Source organism: Muntiacus reevesi, chromosome 10 (genome assembly GCF_963930625.1).
Source record: "Muntiacus reevesi chromosome 10, mMunRee1.1, whole genome shotgun sequence".
Taxonomy (NCBI): domain Eukaryota; kingdom Metazoa; phylum Chordata; class Mammalia; order Artiodactyla; family Cervidae; genus Muntiacus; species Muntiacus reevesi.
In genome coordinates this window covers 21,915,195-21,932,186 of record NC_089258.1, presented here as the reverse complement: position 1 = coordinate 21,932,186, position 16,992 = coordinate 21,915,195, and the positions used below count along the sequence as shown (strand labels likewise).

At 46.3% G+C, this 16,992-nt stretch overlaps 1 protein-coding gene across 1 annotated transcript in view; it reads right to left on the bottom strand.

The window, feature by feature from the left end:
- The window catches only part of LOC136176315 (NUT family member 2G-like), a 28,092-nt gene extending 15,345 nt beyond the window's left edge, over window positions 1-12,747 (bottom strand). The window contains 1 exon segment of the mRNA XM_065946496.1: window positions 12,699-12,747. Coding sequence (XP_065802568.1) covers window positions 12,699-12,747 — 49 coding nt within the window.
- Window positions 12,748-16,992: the final 4,245 nt, after the last annotated feature.

The window sequence follows — 16,992 nt, the reverse complement described above, 5'->3', positions numbered from 1 at the left end:
GAAACAATTGTGTACCTCATGAGCCTATGTGTATACATGTACAGTGTGTACATATGAGTGGTATATTGGTTGCACATGTTTGAGTTCAGGCCCATGTTGTGTGTGTATATGTATATAGTTGTAAGAGTGGCATGTGAATATTCAGTGTGAGTAGGTTTTTGTCTATAAAAATTTAGGTAGTAAGAGGTGGTCTGTGTGTATATTTATTCAAGATGAGAGTAGAAATGTACATGTGTGTTCAGAATATATGTGTATGGATATACATACATACACACATACATGAATATGTATGTTGTGTCCTTTTGCTTATATATCTGTGGTGGGAGTTGAGTGGCCTACTCTGGGTGTAAGTGGATCGTGTGCACATACTCATACGAAAAGATTCGGAATGTGCTGAAACTGGTTCATACTAGCTTGGGATAGTCAATGGTGCATATCTCCTCCCAGTTCTGTGTTCAGTGATGTCAACTAGGTAGCTTGAAACTGATCATGCTGGGAATATTTATACCATGTAGACACCACAAATGAAGTCTTTCCTACCTTTCTCAGAGAACTTTTTATTAAGCATTTACCAGCACACCACTGATGTGTGTGTTTAGATGTATGTATGTATGACACAAGAATATTTGAGCATCAGTGGGAATGTATGGGACACTTATGTGGTTGTGAGTGGAGCTTCTGGGGTTGTAAGTGTGAATGGATCCTTGTCATTCTGAATCATTACATTTTTCCTATCAGGTTGGTCAAAGAATTCCCATAAAAGTTGGGGATTCCCAGCAGAAATCATGCAGATGGATAGAGGGATGTTTGTACTTTAGACAGGTGGACACTCCTTCAGCATTTGTATGGCCCTAGCATCTGGGCCCTTTAGAAGAATGGGTCTGGTGGGCAGATGATCTTGTAGAGGAGAAGCTTCACAGGTGCATTATTGGTGTGACAGGCAGCAGTCAAAAGTCATAGGGCTTCCTGGATAAGAAGTCAGGTAACCAAGTGCCCTCGCAGGAAAACCCCCTGAGAGTTGGCTGGACAGCTCCAAGTATTGCTGGCTCTTCTGTGACACAGGTGATGGGCAAACACACCCTCCATCCTGGGTCTAGGTGTTGAAAGTCTACAAAGCCATGTGTCCCTGAGCCCAACTGCCCCAGGGTGATGGGGACTATTATCAGGGTGGTCAGCCGTATCACTAGGTCTCAACCAACCTAGCTCCGTGGAAACCTAAATTCTCAGGGTAAGGCAGGACCTCTCGGGATCAATGAGCTGACAAGGATGGAGGTGGGAAGACTGTCCCTGAGGGACAGTTGAGGACTGAGACCTGGAGAAACTGGGGAGTCCCGCTCTGAGGAGATATGGCTCTGATATCCCCAAATCCTTTAGTCATGTTCCCTGGTCTTTTCTAAAGGCTGAGGATGCTTCTAGCAGTGGGAAGCTCATCTCAGTCTCTTGTTTCTCTGATAGGATAAAGCGACCTTTTTTTTTTTTAAAGTATTCCACAGCAAGCTGCAAAGTCATCAGATGGAGCCATATGGTCAGCGTGGCCACCAGCTGACCCCGTAGTCACGTTCTGCCTCCCTTGCATCCTCCTAAGAATTTCTGAACCTTCTTAATGGTGAGTCTTCTGGCCTTTTCTCCCTCATTGTGAATCTTCCTGCCAACAAAACATGCTGTGAACTTTAATAAAAGGAAAACTCAACTGTAACTGGAGTCTGGAAGGCCTGTAGAGGGAGCTATCATTTCCTGTCACTCATCATCAAATACCCTAGCAGGAAGAGGTCATTACTTATCCCAATAGGAAGACTGATACCTTGCAAGAAGTGCAGCTCCATTACTACCCTAGCTGGAGGAGGGAAGATTTCCATTTTGGCCAAGAACAAACCCAGCTAATAGAAAATTTTTCCATCAGAAGCCATTGTCATCTGAACTTTTACTTTTCCCCACTGGAACTTTCATTGCTTCCTTTCCTTGTCCTGCCTTCCTTATTTTAAGAGCATTCCATGATGTGCAACCCCTTGGAGTATCTCCTTGTCTTCCACATGAGATGCCGCCTGATTCATGAATCATTTACTAGAGTCAGTATGTTACAAATTCAGAGTAAATCTTCAAATTTACTTAGTTAAATATTGTTTTTTGTTTTTAATATATTAGTGGCGGTGATGGAATCTGAAAGGAATGTCTAATGGTATTTGGGGACAAGGAGAAATAGGTGTGATGTCTATCAGTCCTTTGAATTCACTGTCCTTCTTGCCATTCCTGGAGGTTGTTGGTAAGCTCCTCTTGGTTTGAGCTCCATTCTCTTTGCATTTGTGCTCCCAGTCTGATTGACTTTCCTTTACAAGGCAGGTCAGCTTGGCTGGTAGGGGATTCTGTGTGAGGCCAAACCCCTAACCTTTCAGATCAAAATTGCCAGGGCACAGTAATATCTCTTGATTATTGCCAATCTATTTTTGAGTAGTAAATCCTAGCCCCTAATTTTGTTCCCTGGGAACTGCTGACAGTTTAGTCTGTACTTTCCCATCTGTTTGGAATCAGCATTGGCCCCCAGATTCCATGCTGGGAACTATTGGTGACAGCCATAGTTCTCCTTTTTGTTTGGAATTAAGTTTTTAGTCCCAATTTCTTGGAATTTGTTAGTGTGACCCTTTCCCCCATTCCAAGGCTCCCTGGGAATTGGTGGTGGTGCAGGCCAGGCCTTCTTTTGGCCGAGACATAGTAGCATCTCTTGGTTACTGCTGACATATTAAGGCCCTGGCGTATTTGCCTTGTTTTGGGTTGACAAAGGCTAGCTAAGGAAATGGAGCCCTTATCACAATTTGTTATGCTACCTTCTGGCACACTAGCTTATTTTATATTTAAGAACTGTAGTCCTGCAGCAAAAGAGACACAGATGTATAGAACAGTCTTTTGGACTCTGTGGGAGAGGGCGAGGGTGGGATGGTTTGGGAGCACGGCATTGAAACATGTAAATTATCATATGTGAAATGAATCACAAGTCCAGGTTCAATGCATGATACAGGGTGCTTGGGGCTGGTGCACTGGGATGACCCAGAGGGATGGGATGGGGAGGAAGGTGGGAGGGGGCTTCAGGATGGGGAACACATGTACACCCATGGCAGATTCATGTCAATGTATGGCAAAACCAATACAATATTGTAAAATTAAACAAAAGAGAGAGATATTTTAAAAATGAAAAAAAAAAAAAAAAAGAACTGTAGTCCTGGAGGCTGTACCTAGAAGGATGGCAAAATTTTAGTGATGTTGATCTAGAATTACAGTGGCCACTGTGGGGAGTGTTCCAATCAGACAAGATTGTTCATTTAAGGACAACAATAGAGCAAGGGATCCCATTTGGACAGGGAGAATGAGATGCTTACTTAATGGGTACGTGAAAACTTACAAGCCTTCAAGGTTCCAAAATATCTTCATTTAAAAACTCAGTACAAAAAGCTAATGAAAAATTAAAGAGATAAAGTTATCTGAAACAAAAGATCATAGGACAGGTATGACTGTAGACTCAAGTCCTACTATTCCACCATATCCTTTTCCAATCCCTGGTGGCTCAGATGGTAAAGAATCCACCTGCAATGTGGGAGACCTGGGTTCAATCCCTGGGTCAGACAGGTCCCCTGGAGAAGGCAGTGGCAACCCACTCCACTGTTCTTGCCTAGGAGAATCTCATGGACAGAGGAACCTGGTGAGATACAGTCCATGGGGTCACAAAGAGTCAGACATGACTGAGTGACTGACTTAATATTTTACTAACCTTTTGACTGAACTACTTTTCTATTCCAAAGAGAATATTCAACAACTGCTATTTAAAATAAAACTAACTGAGGTTGCAGGCAAGCCTCCTCAGATGTCTTCTGTCCCTTGGTTAAAGACTGAACTGAGAACTCTAGGCAAAGAATTCTCTAAACCTAAGGAGGAACCCCAAAAGTTTTTGAAGAGTTTAGAGTCATTTTCAGGCCCAAACTGCTAGATCCTTCTCAGCTTGTACACGTTTGTCCTCTCCCCCTCACTGCATGGCCAGACTCACTTTCTGTGGCTGCAAGTAACACTCTCTAATAGAGGCAGTGTTATCTTGGAGGGCAATGGTCCAGGTTCTTCCTGTAGCTCTCCCATGCTTTAAACAACAAACATGGTGTACCCAGATTAGAATTGCAGTATATAAGGAAGAAAGTTCAGGCCCTCTTCTCTGGGAACAGCCCAGAAACCTAACCAGAAAGGCCATTTCTGAATAGCTCACAAGTCTCTTTGTACCCTCCCCCACTATTACCATGGACTTCCTTAGTGGCTCAAATGGTAAAGAATCCGCCTGCAATGCAGGAGACCTGGGTTCAATTCCTGGGTCGGGAAGATCCCCTGGAGAAGGAAATGGCAACCCTCTAGTATTCTTGCCTGGAGAATCCCATGGACAGAGGAGTCTGGTGGGCTACAGTCCATGTGGTTGCAAAGAGTCGGATATGACCAAGTTACTAACATTTTCACTTTCCACTACTACCTGCAGAGCCAAGTAGATCAAGCACCCTTAGTTCAGTTGCTAACTGGATATCTTCTAATACCCTGCATGTGTGCCTGTGTCCATGTTTACGATGGGGCTATGGGTTTATTGTCTATTCCCTCCACATACTGTAAATCTGTAAGAGTGGTCTTTGCCATGTTCATTGATGCCTGATAAATAATTGAATGAAGAAATGATGATGGTTGTCATAGTTTGGACTTCTTGGAAAACAGAATCAGAGAAAGAGTTTAGGGAACAGGATATTTACTAAGCAACACCTGTGAGGAGCAGAAACAGAAAGGATTGGGCTGAGGGGCTGTTGAACAGTGACTCAAACTCCAAAACAGCTTCACCCTACCCCATGGGACCCGAGGAGCCAGACTGTCTCTTCAGAGAGGTCATCAGTTGGAAGGAGTGGGCCAGGCATTTCTAACTCTGCCTCCATCAGTCCATCAGATATGAACTTTCCTGGAAGGGGAATGACTGTAGGCAAGGCAGCTCTCTAGTCCAGCAGCCCCTGAAGGAACTGGAGCTGACACTGCCTCCTAACTATACTCTAGTCAACTCAGGACACAAGGCCTTCCCTGAAGAGAAACCCAGGTGGCCCATGTCCATGTCACCAAATTCATCTCCGTTACAGCTTGCAGCTGTTTCTTTACAGGGATTCTGAGGGTGGTTGTGTCTTTAGGGTGGTGGAAATTGTATGTGTGTGTCGGGGCTGTGTTGATGTGCATAAACATGTTTTGTATGTGTGAAGTCAGGGAGTGTGGCGGGTTGTGCTTATGTTTGAAGGAAGTTGGGATGGCCCCTTGTATGTTGGGGTGAGGCGTGTTCACAGGGCGATTTCTGGTGTGTTACATTAAGAATATGCAGATTATTAAGAATATGCAGATTATGACCTGCTGAGTGAGGAGGCACAGCCCCACAAGGAAATGGCAGGCAGCTCCCTCAGCATCCAAACTCCCACGTTCAGGGAATGAAAACCCTAAGTGTTGTTTTGATTGAAGGCATAGTTTCAGTACATACACAGAAAGGAAGTCAAGTCACAAGCATTATTAGTGTCAGATCCTGGACCTGGGGGATAGTGGGGGTGGGTTGGGCAAGGAGCTGGGAAAGGGCAATCCTCTGCCCAGGTTATGAGCCAGCAAGAGGTAGAAAGCAGGGTAGCTTGCATCTATTAATTTTTAGGTGGTTGGGGTGGAGGTCACTGAACTTTGGTGGGCTCAGCTGTAAGTGGCTACTTTAAAAGGTGTTCCAGGAAAAGTAAAACTGAACTTGGAGCAAGAATTCTAAGCTCAGCACGTAAAAAAGGTTATGAGACTCAGCATATACCTTGGTTTTCCAAAACTCAAAGGCGGAGAGCAGCCTGGCAATCGTAGCACCATCTCACACTCAAGCAAGTGTTATATATAGTAAGCAAGCAAGGAGGCCTTGGGATAGACATATAGTGAGCTCTGCAAAATGCAACACGAAGTGGTCATCAGCAGGGTATTTAGATAAGCAAACATTCAGTTCAGCAACCAAGTCCCAACGCATGTCTCCCTTGGTGTCACCTTGGCTTATAGTGGCAGGTTGTGGAGGCAGCATTCAGGAGGAAGTTGTGTCCAGTCATGTCATGGGCTGGGGCGTTATCATAGCGTGACTCCTCATGTCCCATCCATCCATATTGTCCTCTCTCAGACGTTATGTCCGGCGCTTTTGTGGGCTGTGCAATGTTTATTGCATCTCCAGCGTTGGCTCAGGTGAAGGGAGCCATCTCAGAGGCTCCCATCATAATAGTTCTGCCAGGGAGCCGCTGGGGAGGTGAACGGAGTGGCCAAGGGGTCTGCCAGGGCCCTGATTAAGGTTTGCGTGTGCTGTCGGGAGTGAACATCAGGCTGCATGTATCTTTCCAAGTTAGAGTTTTCATCTTTTCTAGATATGTGCCCAGGAGTGGGATTGTAGGATCATATGGTTACTCTATTTTAGGTTATTAAGGAACTTTCACACCGTTCTCTGTAGTGGCTGCAACAACTTACATTCCCTGCCAATATTGTAGCAGGGCTCCCTTTTCTTCATACCTTCTCCAGTATTTATTATTTGTAGACTTTTTGTTGGTAACCATTCTGACCAGTGTGAGGTGATTAAAGCTCTGATTTGCATTTCTCTAATAATTAGTTATGTTGAGCATCTTTTCATGTGCCTATTGGTCATCTGTATGTCTTCTTTGGAGAAATGTCTATTTAGGTCCTCTGCTCGTTTTTTGATTTGGTTGCTTTATTTTGATACTGAGCTATATAAGCTGTTTATATACTGTGAAAATTAAGCCCTTGTTGGTTGTATCATTTCCAGATATTTTCTCCCAACTATAGATTGTCTTTGCATTTTGTTTATGGTTTCCTTTGTTGTGCAAAATCTCGTGGTTTTGATTAGGTCCCATTTGTTTTATTTTTGCTTTTGTCTCTTTTGCCTTGGAGAATGACGTGAGAAAATATTGCTACAGTTTATGTCAAAGAATGTTTTGCTTATATTCCCTTCTAGAAGTTTTATGGTGTCATGTCTTATATTTAAGGCTTTAGGACATTTCGAGTTTATTTTTCTGTATGTTGTGAGGGAGTGTCCATTGATTTGCTTGTGACTGTCCAACTTTTCCAGTACCGTTTGCAGAAAAGATTGCATATTGGTCCATTGCATATTCTTGCCTCTTTTGTCAAAGATTAATTGACTGTGGGAATGTGGGGTTATTTTCTGGGCTCTCCATTCTGTTCCCTTAATCCATATGTCTGTTTTTCTGCAAATATCACACTCTTTTGATGAATGTAGCTTTGTAGTATTGTCTGAAGTATGGGAGTGTTATGCCTCTAGCTTTGTTCTTCTGAGTCTTTTGTGGGTTCATATAAATTTTAGGATTATTTACTTTTGTTGTCTATTTGCTAAGTCCTGTCCAGGCACTGTAGCCCATCTGGCTCCTCTGTCCATGGGATTTCCCAGCTAAGAATACTGGAGTGGATTGCCATTTCCTTCTCCAGGCGATCTTCCCAATCCAGGAATCAAACCTGCATCTCCTGCATTGGTAGGCAGATTCTTTACCACTGAGCCACCATGGAAGCCCAGGATTAGTCATTGCAGTTCTGTAAAAAAAAAAAAAAAAAAAAAAAATCATGGGTAACTTGATAGGGATTGCATTAAATCTGCAGATTGCTTTGGGTAGCATTACCATTTTAACAATATTAATTCTTCTAACCACAGAGCATAGGATATCTTTCCATTTTCTTGAATAATCTTCATTTGCCTTTGTCAGTGTTTTTATAGTTTGCAGTGTGTAAGTCTTTCATGGCCTTGTCAGGTTGATTCCTAGGTATTTTATTTTTTTGACATAATTTTAAACAGAAATTTTTTTTTTACTTTCTCTAATATTTCATTTTTAGTGTAAAGAAATCCAGCAGATTTCTGTATATTAATGTTGTATCCTGCTACCTTGCTGAATTCATTTATCAATTCTAATTGTTTTTGTGTGGAGGCTTTAGGGTTTTCTATGGAGTATTATGTCATCTGTACATGACAGTTTTATCTCTTCCCTTCCAAAATGGATACCTTTTATTTTTACTTTTTTGTCTGATTTCTGTGGATAGGACTTTCAATACTATGTTGAATAGAAATAGTGGTAGAATTCTTTCCCAGAATTTAGTGGGAAAGCTTTCAGCTTTTCACCATTGAGTATTATGTTGGCTGGGGGTTTGTCATAAATAACTTTTATTATGCTGAGATATGTTCCATCTGTATCCACTTTGGTGAGAATTTGTGTCATGGATGGATGTTGAATTTTATCAAACGCTTTTTATGCATCTGTTTTTTTTTTTTTTTTAATGCTTCTGTTTAAATGATCATGTGGTTTTTGTTATTTGTTGTGATGTAACAGATTAAATGTTTTGCATACATTGAGACATCCTTATGACCCTGAGATTTATCAAACTTGATTATGGTATATGATCCTTTTTAAGCATCATTGGACTTGGTTTGCTAGTATTTTGTTGGGGATTCTTGCATCTATATTCATAAAAAATATTGGCCTGTAATTTTCTCTTTTGGTAGCATCTTTGTCTGGTTTTAGTATCAGAATGATGGTAGCTTCAGGGAATGACTTTGGGAGTCTTCCCTCACCATGTCAGGTTTAGCCTGTTCGTAACGGTACTATTTCTGTTTTAGCCCAGTGGCATTTGTGGCCATGCTGGGTCCCTCTTAGGAGGAATCCCTTATCCATGATATAATAGGGATGTGAGTTTGCCAGAGAATAGTCTTCATCCCATGAGGGCTTCTGTTTGTAACAAAGTCCGCCAAGTGACCAGGATTTGATGTACTAGGGGAGTATAATAGGTGTGGAGAGCAGCTGTTTGGTCTAGAAGCCCACAGGCATCCAGGAGGAGCTATGTTAAGTCCAAAGTCCGTGCTGATCAGTGCCTCAGCCCAGAAGGAGCAGCCAAGGGGAAGGGCTTAATTTTTTTTCAGATACATTTTATTAAAGCAGACCAGTCACCCAATTTATAAATTTACGTGTGTGATAGCAACCCAGGTTGCACATTCAGGGACTTCTCAGGCAGCACTAGTGGTAAAGAACCTGCCTGCTAATGCAGGAGACATCATGTTGTACATTAGCTCCTCAGATCTTATTCCTTCATTTTGTCTCTCATTTTATAATGAAAAATTTGTATCCATTTACCAACCTGTTCTCATTTCCCCCACAGCCAGCTGCAGACAACAATTACTACTCTGTTCTATGATTCCTTTTTTTTTTTTAATTTCCACATGTAAGCGATACTGTCAGGCTATTTCACTTAGCATAATGTTCTCCAAGTTCATTCAGTGTTCTTGAAAATGTCAGGATTAACTTTTATTAAGGCTGAATAATATCTCATTTTGTATGTTACGTATGTGTATATATCACCTTTCTTTATCCATTTAGCTACCACAAACAGGAAGTTTCTTTATGTACCATTATTTTGTGATTAATGTTTCAGAGAACATAGAAAAGCACTGATAACTTTTTCAGATAAAAATGTTTCTTTTTGCTAAATGACCAGAAGTGAAATTGCTGGATCACATAGTATTCTAATTTTATTTTTTTGAAGCATCTCCACAGTGTTTTAAATATTAGTTGTACCAATTTACATTCCAAACACCAATGCACAAGGTTTGTTAAGTGACATCAGACCTACCATGAAGGCCCTGTCAATGAGTGGCTCAGTCAGTCAGTTCAGTCGCTTGGTCATGTCTGAGTCTTTGCAACCCCATGAATCGCAGCACACCAGGTCTCCCTGTCCATCACCAACTCCAGGAGTTCACCCAAACTCATTTCCATTGAGTCGGTGATGCCATCCAGCCATCTCATTCTCTGTTGTCCCCTTCTCCTCCTGCCCCCAATCCCTCCCAGCATCAGGGTCTTTTTCAATGAGTTAACTCTTCTCATGAGGTGGCCAAAGTACTGGAGTTTCAGCTTCAGCATCAGTCCTTCCAATAAACACCCAGGACTGATCTCCTCTAGGATGGACTGATTGGATCTCCTTGCAGTTCAAGGGACTCTCAAGAGTCTTCTCCAACACCACAGTTCAAATGCATCAATTCTTCGGTGCTCAGCTTTCTTCACAGTCCAACTCTCACATCCATAGATGACCACTGGAAAAACCATAACCTTGACTAGACAGACCTTTGTTGACAAAGTAATATCTCCGCTTTTTAATATGCTGTCTAGGTTGGTCATAACTTTCCTTTCAAGGAGTAAGCGTCTTTTAATTTCATGGCTGCAGTCACCATCTGCAGTGATTTTGGAGCCCATAAAAATAAAGTCTGACACTGTTTCCACTGTTTCCCCATCTATTTGCCATGAAGTGATGGGACCAGATGTCATGATCTTAGTTTTCTGAATGTTGAGCTTTAAGCCATCTTTTTCACTCTCCTCTTTCACTTTCATCAAGAGGTTTTTTAGTTCCTCTTCACTCTCTGCCATAAGGGTGGTATTATCTGCATATCTGAGGTTATTGATATTTCTCCTGGCAATCTTGATTCCAGCGTGTGCTTCTTCCAGCCCAGCGTTTCTCATGATGTACTCTGCACAATGAGTGGATACTCAGATTCTAAAGAGCGCCGGTGAGGTCTGTGTGGGAGGTCTCAGAGACAGATCTCTGCATAGTGATTTGAGAGGTCACTGGGAGAGTTTGCTCAGCACGGGTCTGTGAGAGGTCCTTGTGTGGGGTCAGTGTGGATCTGTGGCAGGTCTCTCTGAGGGGCTAGTGGGGCCCCTATGGGAGATCGGTGGGTTTGTCTGAGGCCTCTGTGTGGGGTCACTTTTTGTCCGTGGGAGATCTCTGTGTGGGACTAAGGGGTCTGTGTGGGGGTCAGTGTTGTGGGGTCAGTGTGAGTCTGTGGGCGATCCCTGTTGGGATCTGTGTGTCTCCATGTGGAGACACAAAGCGGGGGGCCCTCCATTGCTGTCCTTTCTGCACTTTGGGGCAGGAGATGGGCACAGGGTCTTTTCCCCTCCTGGATTCCTGCTTTCCTGTCAGTATCCCTTCGGTGTCACTCCTCCAGACAGGAGACTATGGGGCACCCTGGCACTCCCCTCTTGGTGCCCCCAAGGGAACCGAACAGCAGCCAGGCTGAAGGTCCCCGCTCTGTGCCCCCCTCTTCTGAGCTCTGGAGGTCACACTGTGCCCTGAGCCCCTCCCTCAGGCCCTGAGCCCCCACTGCTGGGCCCACGCTGGAGGATGGGGGCCAGAGAAGAAACCTGGCTCCAGGGAGAAGCCACAGCCCAAGCAGGCCTGTGCCGCGGCCCTCCCATCCCAGGTCCTGGTCCTACGTGTCGGGGTTCTGACACGCTGAGAGTAGACACTTGCTGTGACGCCTGCATGGTCCCTGGGCCTGTTGAGTCCCTCATGTTCCCTAGGAGCCTCCTTGGATCACAGACCATGAGTCTGTCCCAAGCTCCCGGTCCTGTGAAAGCTTCCCTGCTCAGAGGCTCCCCTGTCTCCGGGAGCCTGGTCCTCTGGAGGAGCTCTAGGTGTTCTCCCTCTGTCTGGGCTCTGGGAGCTGGATTAGGGGGAGACTCTGGGGTGAGGCCACCAGGAGCCACTGGGCCTCTACCTTCTTTCCTCTGGGCATGTAGATGGTGGTGGGACGCCAGGGACCCCTCGATCACTGCACCATCTATGGACACCTCTGCCACCAGCCTCCTTCCCATACATCCCACCCTAGGGGCACAGCATCCCACCCTCAAGCAGTGAGCTGACTGCACACACAGTGACACCCCTGCTTCTTCCCCAGGGGAGGTGGGCACTGTGAGCAGGGCTGTCCTCTCCTCTGGGGCAGGGGTGGACCAGCCCTTGGGGGCCTCCATGCTCTATCCTGCACACCCTCAGAGCTGGGAATGTGGTCCTCATCCTCGCCTCTGCTCCAGAGCATGAGACAGGCAGAGGGAGGGTGATGCTCCTGGCTCATCTCATTCCAGTCCTGTCTGGGAGAGGAGGGACTTCCAGGGTAGCATCATCTATCCCACTGTGACATGAAGACAAGGTTTCTCCTACTTCTCACTCGGGGCCAGCACTGCCCCCAAACTTCCGTCCTTATTCTGACATGAGAGGTTGTCTCTGATACCTTCTGAGCCTGAGGGGAATTTCAACCTCTGCAAACCCATCCCCCCACCCCCACCCCCAACCCCCCACCCACAGCCGCACAAGTTCAAGGTAGAGAGAGAACGGGAGGGGACTGAACTGGATCCTGAGAAGGAGTGGTTTTTAGGTTTAATTCACCTTGGCATGTCCTGAATGTTGTTGCTTGTTTCCATAATGCTGGTATTGTGGAAACTGGGGTGCAATGAGGGAACTGGGGTGAGGGTGAGTATCCACACTGGGGTCACCCTCCCTCCATGTCCCTGTCTAATCTGGAAGACAAAGCAGGCACCTGAGAAGAGTGGACCCTGACCCCTTCCCTTCCCCCTGGCAGGGTGCAGAGAGGCCACGACTTCTCATGAGAAAAAAACATTTATTTCAGGAAACAGTAAACTTTGTGGTAGGAAGAAGGCATTGGCACCCAGAGGATGTGCTAATATGAGAGGAAAATGTTTCTAGCTGCATGGTATGCATGTTTTTCTTGGAGATGAGTTTTTCTACCAGGAAAGCTGTGACAAGCATGTTCTGATTGACCAAAAGAGGTTTATTTCTGAAAGAGGCAGTACCTTGGACAGTGGAGAGGATGGCCTGGGACACTTGTTGCTCTTGATCCATGCTGGAGGTTCTGCCTGGTGGCGGTGGGGGGGAACCTGGCTCCCTGGGTGGGAAGATCCACCTGCTGTCCCTGGGACTGGTCCACTTACTCTTTCTAGGACAGCCATGACCCATGGGGTAACTTGGTCATCCTGGCATGTATATTGCCTCACTCTTAACTTGGTAGAGAGAAACCTGTGGTAGTAGTAACGCAGAACTAACGGGGCCCAGAATTTTCCTTTGAACCAGTTAAACTCCGAGGCATGAGGTCCACAGTGAAGTGCCATCTTCTCCCTTAGGATCTGTCCAACAGCTGTCCCAAGAGCCTGGGCCTCAGCAGTCCTCCTCTCAAACAGGCCTGGTAGGCCCTCTGTACTGCCAACCATTTTTATGTTGTCCTAGTTTGGGCCGCCTATAAGTCTCCTGGCAGTGGGGACAAACTTCTTGCTCAGGCTCTTATAGTTGGGCTGTAGGCTCAGGGTCTCCTGCTGGCCATGGCTGCTCCCTCCGCTCTGGGAATTGGATGAATCTCCACAGGACAAGGGTTGGAAGCTGGACAGAGAGTCTTGAGAAACCAAGCTGTTTGGGGCAATGAAAACATCTGAGTAACAGTCTGAGAAACATGTCGGTGGCGTCATCTTGAAGGAGCACGCGGTGACGCAGCCTTGAGCCTGTTTCTGCCGGTCTCTGAACCCTTGGGACTCAGGCTTACAACACCGGGCCTCAAAGTGTAGATCTTCTGGACTTGAGGCTGTGGACTCTGTTCAGCGAGGGGCTTTTATGGGCCTTCGGGACCATGATCTCCTCAGATCCATACTGCAGATTTGGAATTTAATCAGCACACTAGGCTTGAAGGTACTTTTCCAAGCAGGGTCCCCCTCCATGACCTCTTGGGCCCTGGAGATTGGGACCATGTGTCGAGGTCTATGACTGTCATGATAGAGCGGGAGTCTGGGGAGGCCTGCCCCCGGCTTCTTCCTGTGGTTCATTCCTCGCCAATGCTGGACTTGGACTGGGCTCCAGGCTGCCTTTGTCGGTCTCCACAACAGACTCACTGTCACAGATTCTGCCCACAGAGTTGTATGAGGGGGCCTGTGGAGGTGGCTTTTCTTCCTGTCCGGTCAGAGGGGACCTCTGAGGGCTGGGTTTCTTCACTCCCCCATGGGGGAGCAGGAAAGAGATTCTCCAGAGGGGAAACTGCCCTTGTTGTTATCACTTTCTCTCCCACATGAGCCTGGAGGGGCTTTTCCAAGATCTTGCTTAACTGGGGTTTTGAGTGGTCCCCAGAGTCACAGATGACTTTCAAGGTGGACTCGAGCCTTTTTCAACTTTAAGCTAAGTATGAACTTGAGTAACTTGAGGGTACACCCCACCTGTACCTCACCTGTGTGTGCTAAGTCGCTTCAGTTGTGTCTGACTCTTTGCGACCCCCATGGACTGTAGCCTGCCAGACTCCTCTGTCCATGAGGATTCTTCAAGCAAGAATACTGGAGTGGGTTGCTATTTCCTCCTCCAGGGGATCTTTCTGGCCCAGGAATTGAACCCATGTGTCTTATGTCTCCTGCGTTGGCAGGTGGGTTCTTCACCACTAGCGCCACCTGGAAAGATCACCTGAAACCTTATTATATGTGCTTCCAGCTCTTGTTGAATATAAGGATTTGAATATAAGAGCTTCATGGGAGGTGTTCATGGAGGTTTCCCTACCCTGAGAGGAGTCTGGATTTTCTGTTTCCTTATGAACATTTGAGTCTCCAGGAAAATCTAATACATGGATTTCAGCAAGCTTCCTACAGCGGACATTCCACAGGGATCCGACCCTCTGGATCTCTTGTGCCTTCCTGCCCATAAGAACTCCTGAGACTTCTTCTGGATGCTTCCTGCCTGGGCACAGCTCTCTTTCTGACTCAGGGTGCCAACTCGACAGGCCTGAAATGGCACAGCTTGAACACACAGGGCCTGAGATGGCTGGTCTCCAAGGGGAGTGTGGAGATGAGCTGCGTGGAATGGTACCCAGTGGGAGTGCCATGGGGTCACCCTGAGTAAGACTCAGCATGGAGTCTCATCAGGAGAGCATGGCGGGGAAAGGGAAGAGCAAGTGGCCAGGATGAAAGGCTGTCCAGGGGAAGGAAAGTTTCTGGTGTTGGAGAGGCACTCAGGGATTAACGTGATTGAACAGAAACAGAGGTCCCTGGGCCTGGAGAACAGGTGGAGGCCCGAGTTAGAGGCTTCTTGGTCCGAGGAGCTGGGGACATGGTGGGAGGAGCCTCTTCCCTGCATGGCTGGTGGGCTGTAGTAGGTGTTGCTTTACACTCTTGCAAGGGGGGATTTGACAAGAGTTGATGAAAGCTGCCTTTCTGAAGGAACCTCCCCAGGTGGCTGCAGGAGACATGAGGAACAAGCTGCAACCAGGAGCCTCCAGTGCCGCCAGGAGGGCTGGGCAGGCCAGGCTGAGGTGGGCACCTGCAGCTCACAGCCCTCCCCGGCCCCCATGATGACTTTACAATGCTGCTGCTGTCCTTACCCCAGGGCTTTATCAATACCCCACCCCCCGGGCTCTCCCTCCCAGCTCAGCCCCACGCGGCCTGTATAGGATCTGGGAAGAAGAAGAACCCGGGAGAGAAGGGGAAGATACTTTACCTTTGCAGAGGTGAAGTCAGGTCCCAGATCTCTTCCAGCTCTTCCTGGTAGTGTCTACAAGCTAGAAATCAGCAGACCGGGTCATGGTGCTGAAGGCAGGGGTCTAGGGGTCTCACGGGAGGTTAAGTGCAGTGTCCCTTTAAGGGGACACCATTGAGAGATTGGAACCCAAGGCCACATGATCCCTGACAGTGATGGTAAAGTTGATGAAAGGGTTTATCATTTACAAAGTGCTTCCATATCCATTACCCTTTGCTGTCCTTACAACCCTGATATGGAGGAGAGTGGGCAGGAGTCACATTGCAGATGAATCTTAGCAGAGTTAAACACCTTGTCTCTTTTTATGCGGAGTAATATTCCATTGTATATAAGTACCTCATCTTCTTTATCCACTCATCTGTTCATGAACACAGTTGTTTCCATGACCTGGCTATAGCAAACAGTGCTGCAATGAACACGGGGTACTTGTGTCTTTTTTGAATTGTGCTTTTCTTAGGTTATATGTCCAGTAGTGGTATTCCTGAGTTATGCGGTAGTTCTGTTTTTAGTTTTTTAAGGTACCTCCATGCTGTTCTCCGAAGTGGCTGTATCACTTTACATTCTCACCAAAAGTGCAAAAGGGTTCCTTTTTTTCCCCACACCTTCTTCTTCACTTATTATTTGTAGATTTTTTGATGATGGCCAATCTAGAAAAAATGTTACAGATGAACCTAGTTCCAGGGCAGGGATGCAGATGCAGAAGTAGAGAATGAGCCATGTGCACACAGGGGGCCGTGAAGGGGAAGGTGGGATGATTTGGGAGATTAGGTCTGATGTAAGCACACTGCCATGTGCAGAATAGATGGTAGTGGGAACCTGCGTAGAGCACAGAGAGCCCTGTGTGACCCAGGTGGGTGTGATGGGGATGGAGTGGGAGAGGAGTCCAAGAGGGAGGTTCTGTATGTTTATATGTAGCTGATTCACTTCCTTGTGCAGCGGAAATTCACACAGCATTGTAAAGCAATCATACTCCAATTAAAAAACAACAGGAGCAATTTGTCCACTGTTGGACCCGGAGTCCCACCTCCCAATCTAGGCGCTATTGGTTCAGTGCCGCCCACAGGCTCCTGCTCGGCCACACCCTTTTCCAGGCCCCTCGTGGCTTCATTCTCCACATGGAATTTCAGAAGTATCTGTGTTCTGCTCTTCATCCCAGGAGTCTCCCTGAGGCTTCTGTTTCCTGAGTGACAGGTACTGCCACTGGCCTCCTCAGAGTCCATGGACCCGGGCCCTCAGGGTAGGGAGCCATGGGGGCTAGTGCTTGGGGCACGCAGGGCTGAATGGCAGAACTCCTCTTTCAAAGCTCTGTTTCTTTTCCTGCTCCTGCTTCTCCCCTTCCGCTCTATTTGATGCTGAGAGAGAAAAAAATGAGGACCTGGGACCAATTCTCACTCTCCCCTCTCGAGACAAGCATCGCTCAGAAGCCATACATAATATAACTTCCTGCATTTTACTAACAGCTCTGTGGGTTTTTCTTCCTTTCACTCATTTTGAAAGAAGATACAAGTGTTTTCTGTTTTCCTTCTTTGAAGAACATAAAGGATTTTCAGTGTGGGATTCACCCTGAATTTCTTTTGTCACGGTTCCTCT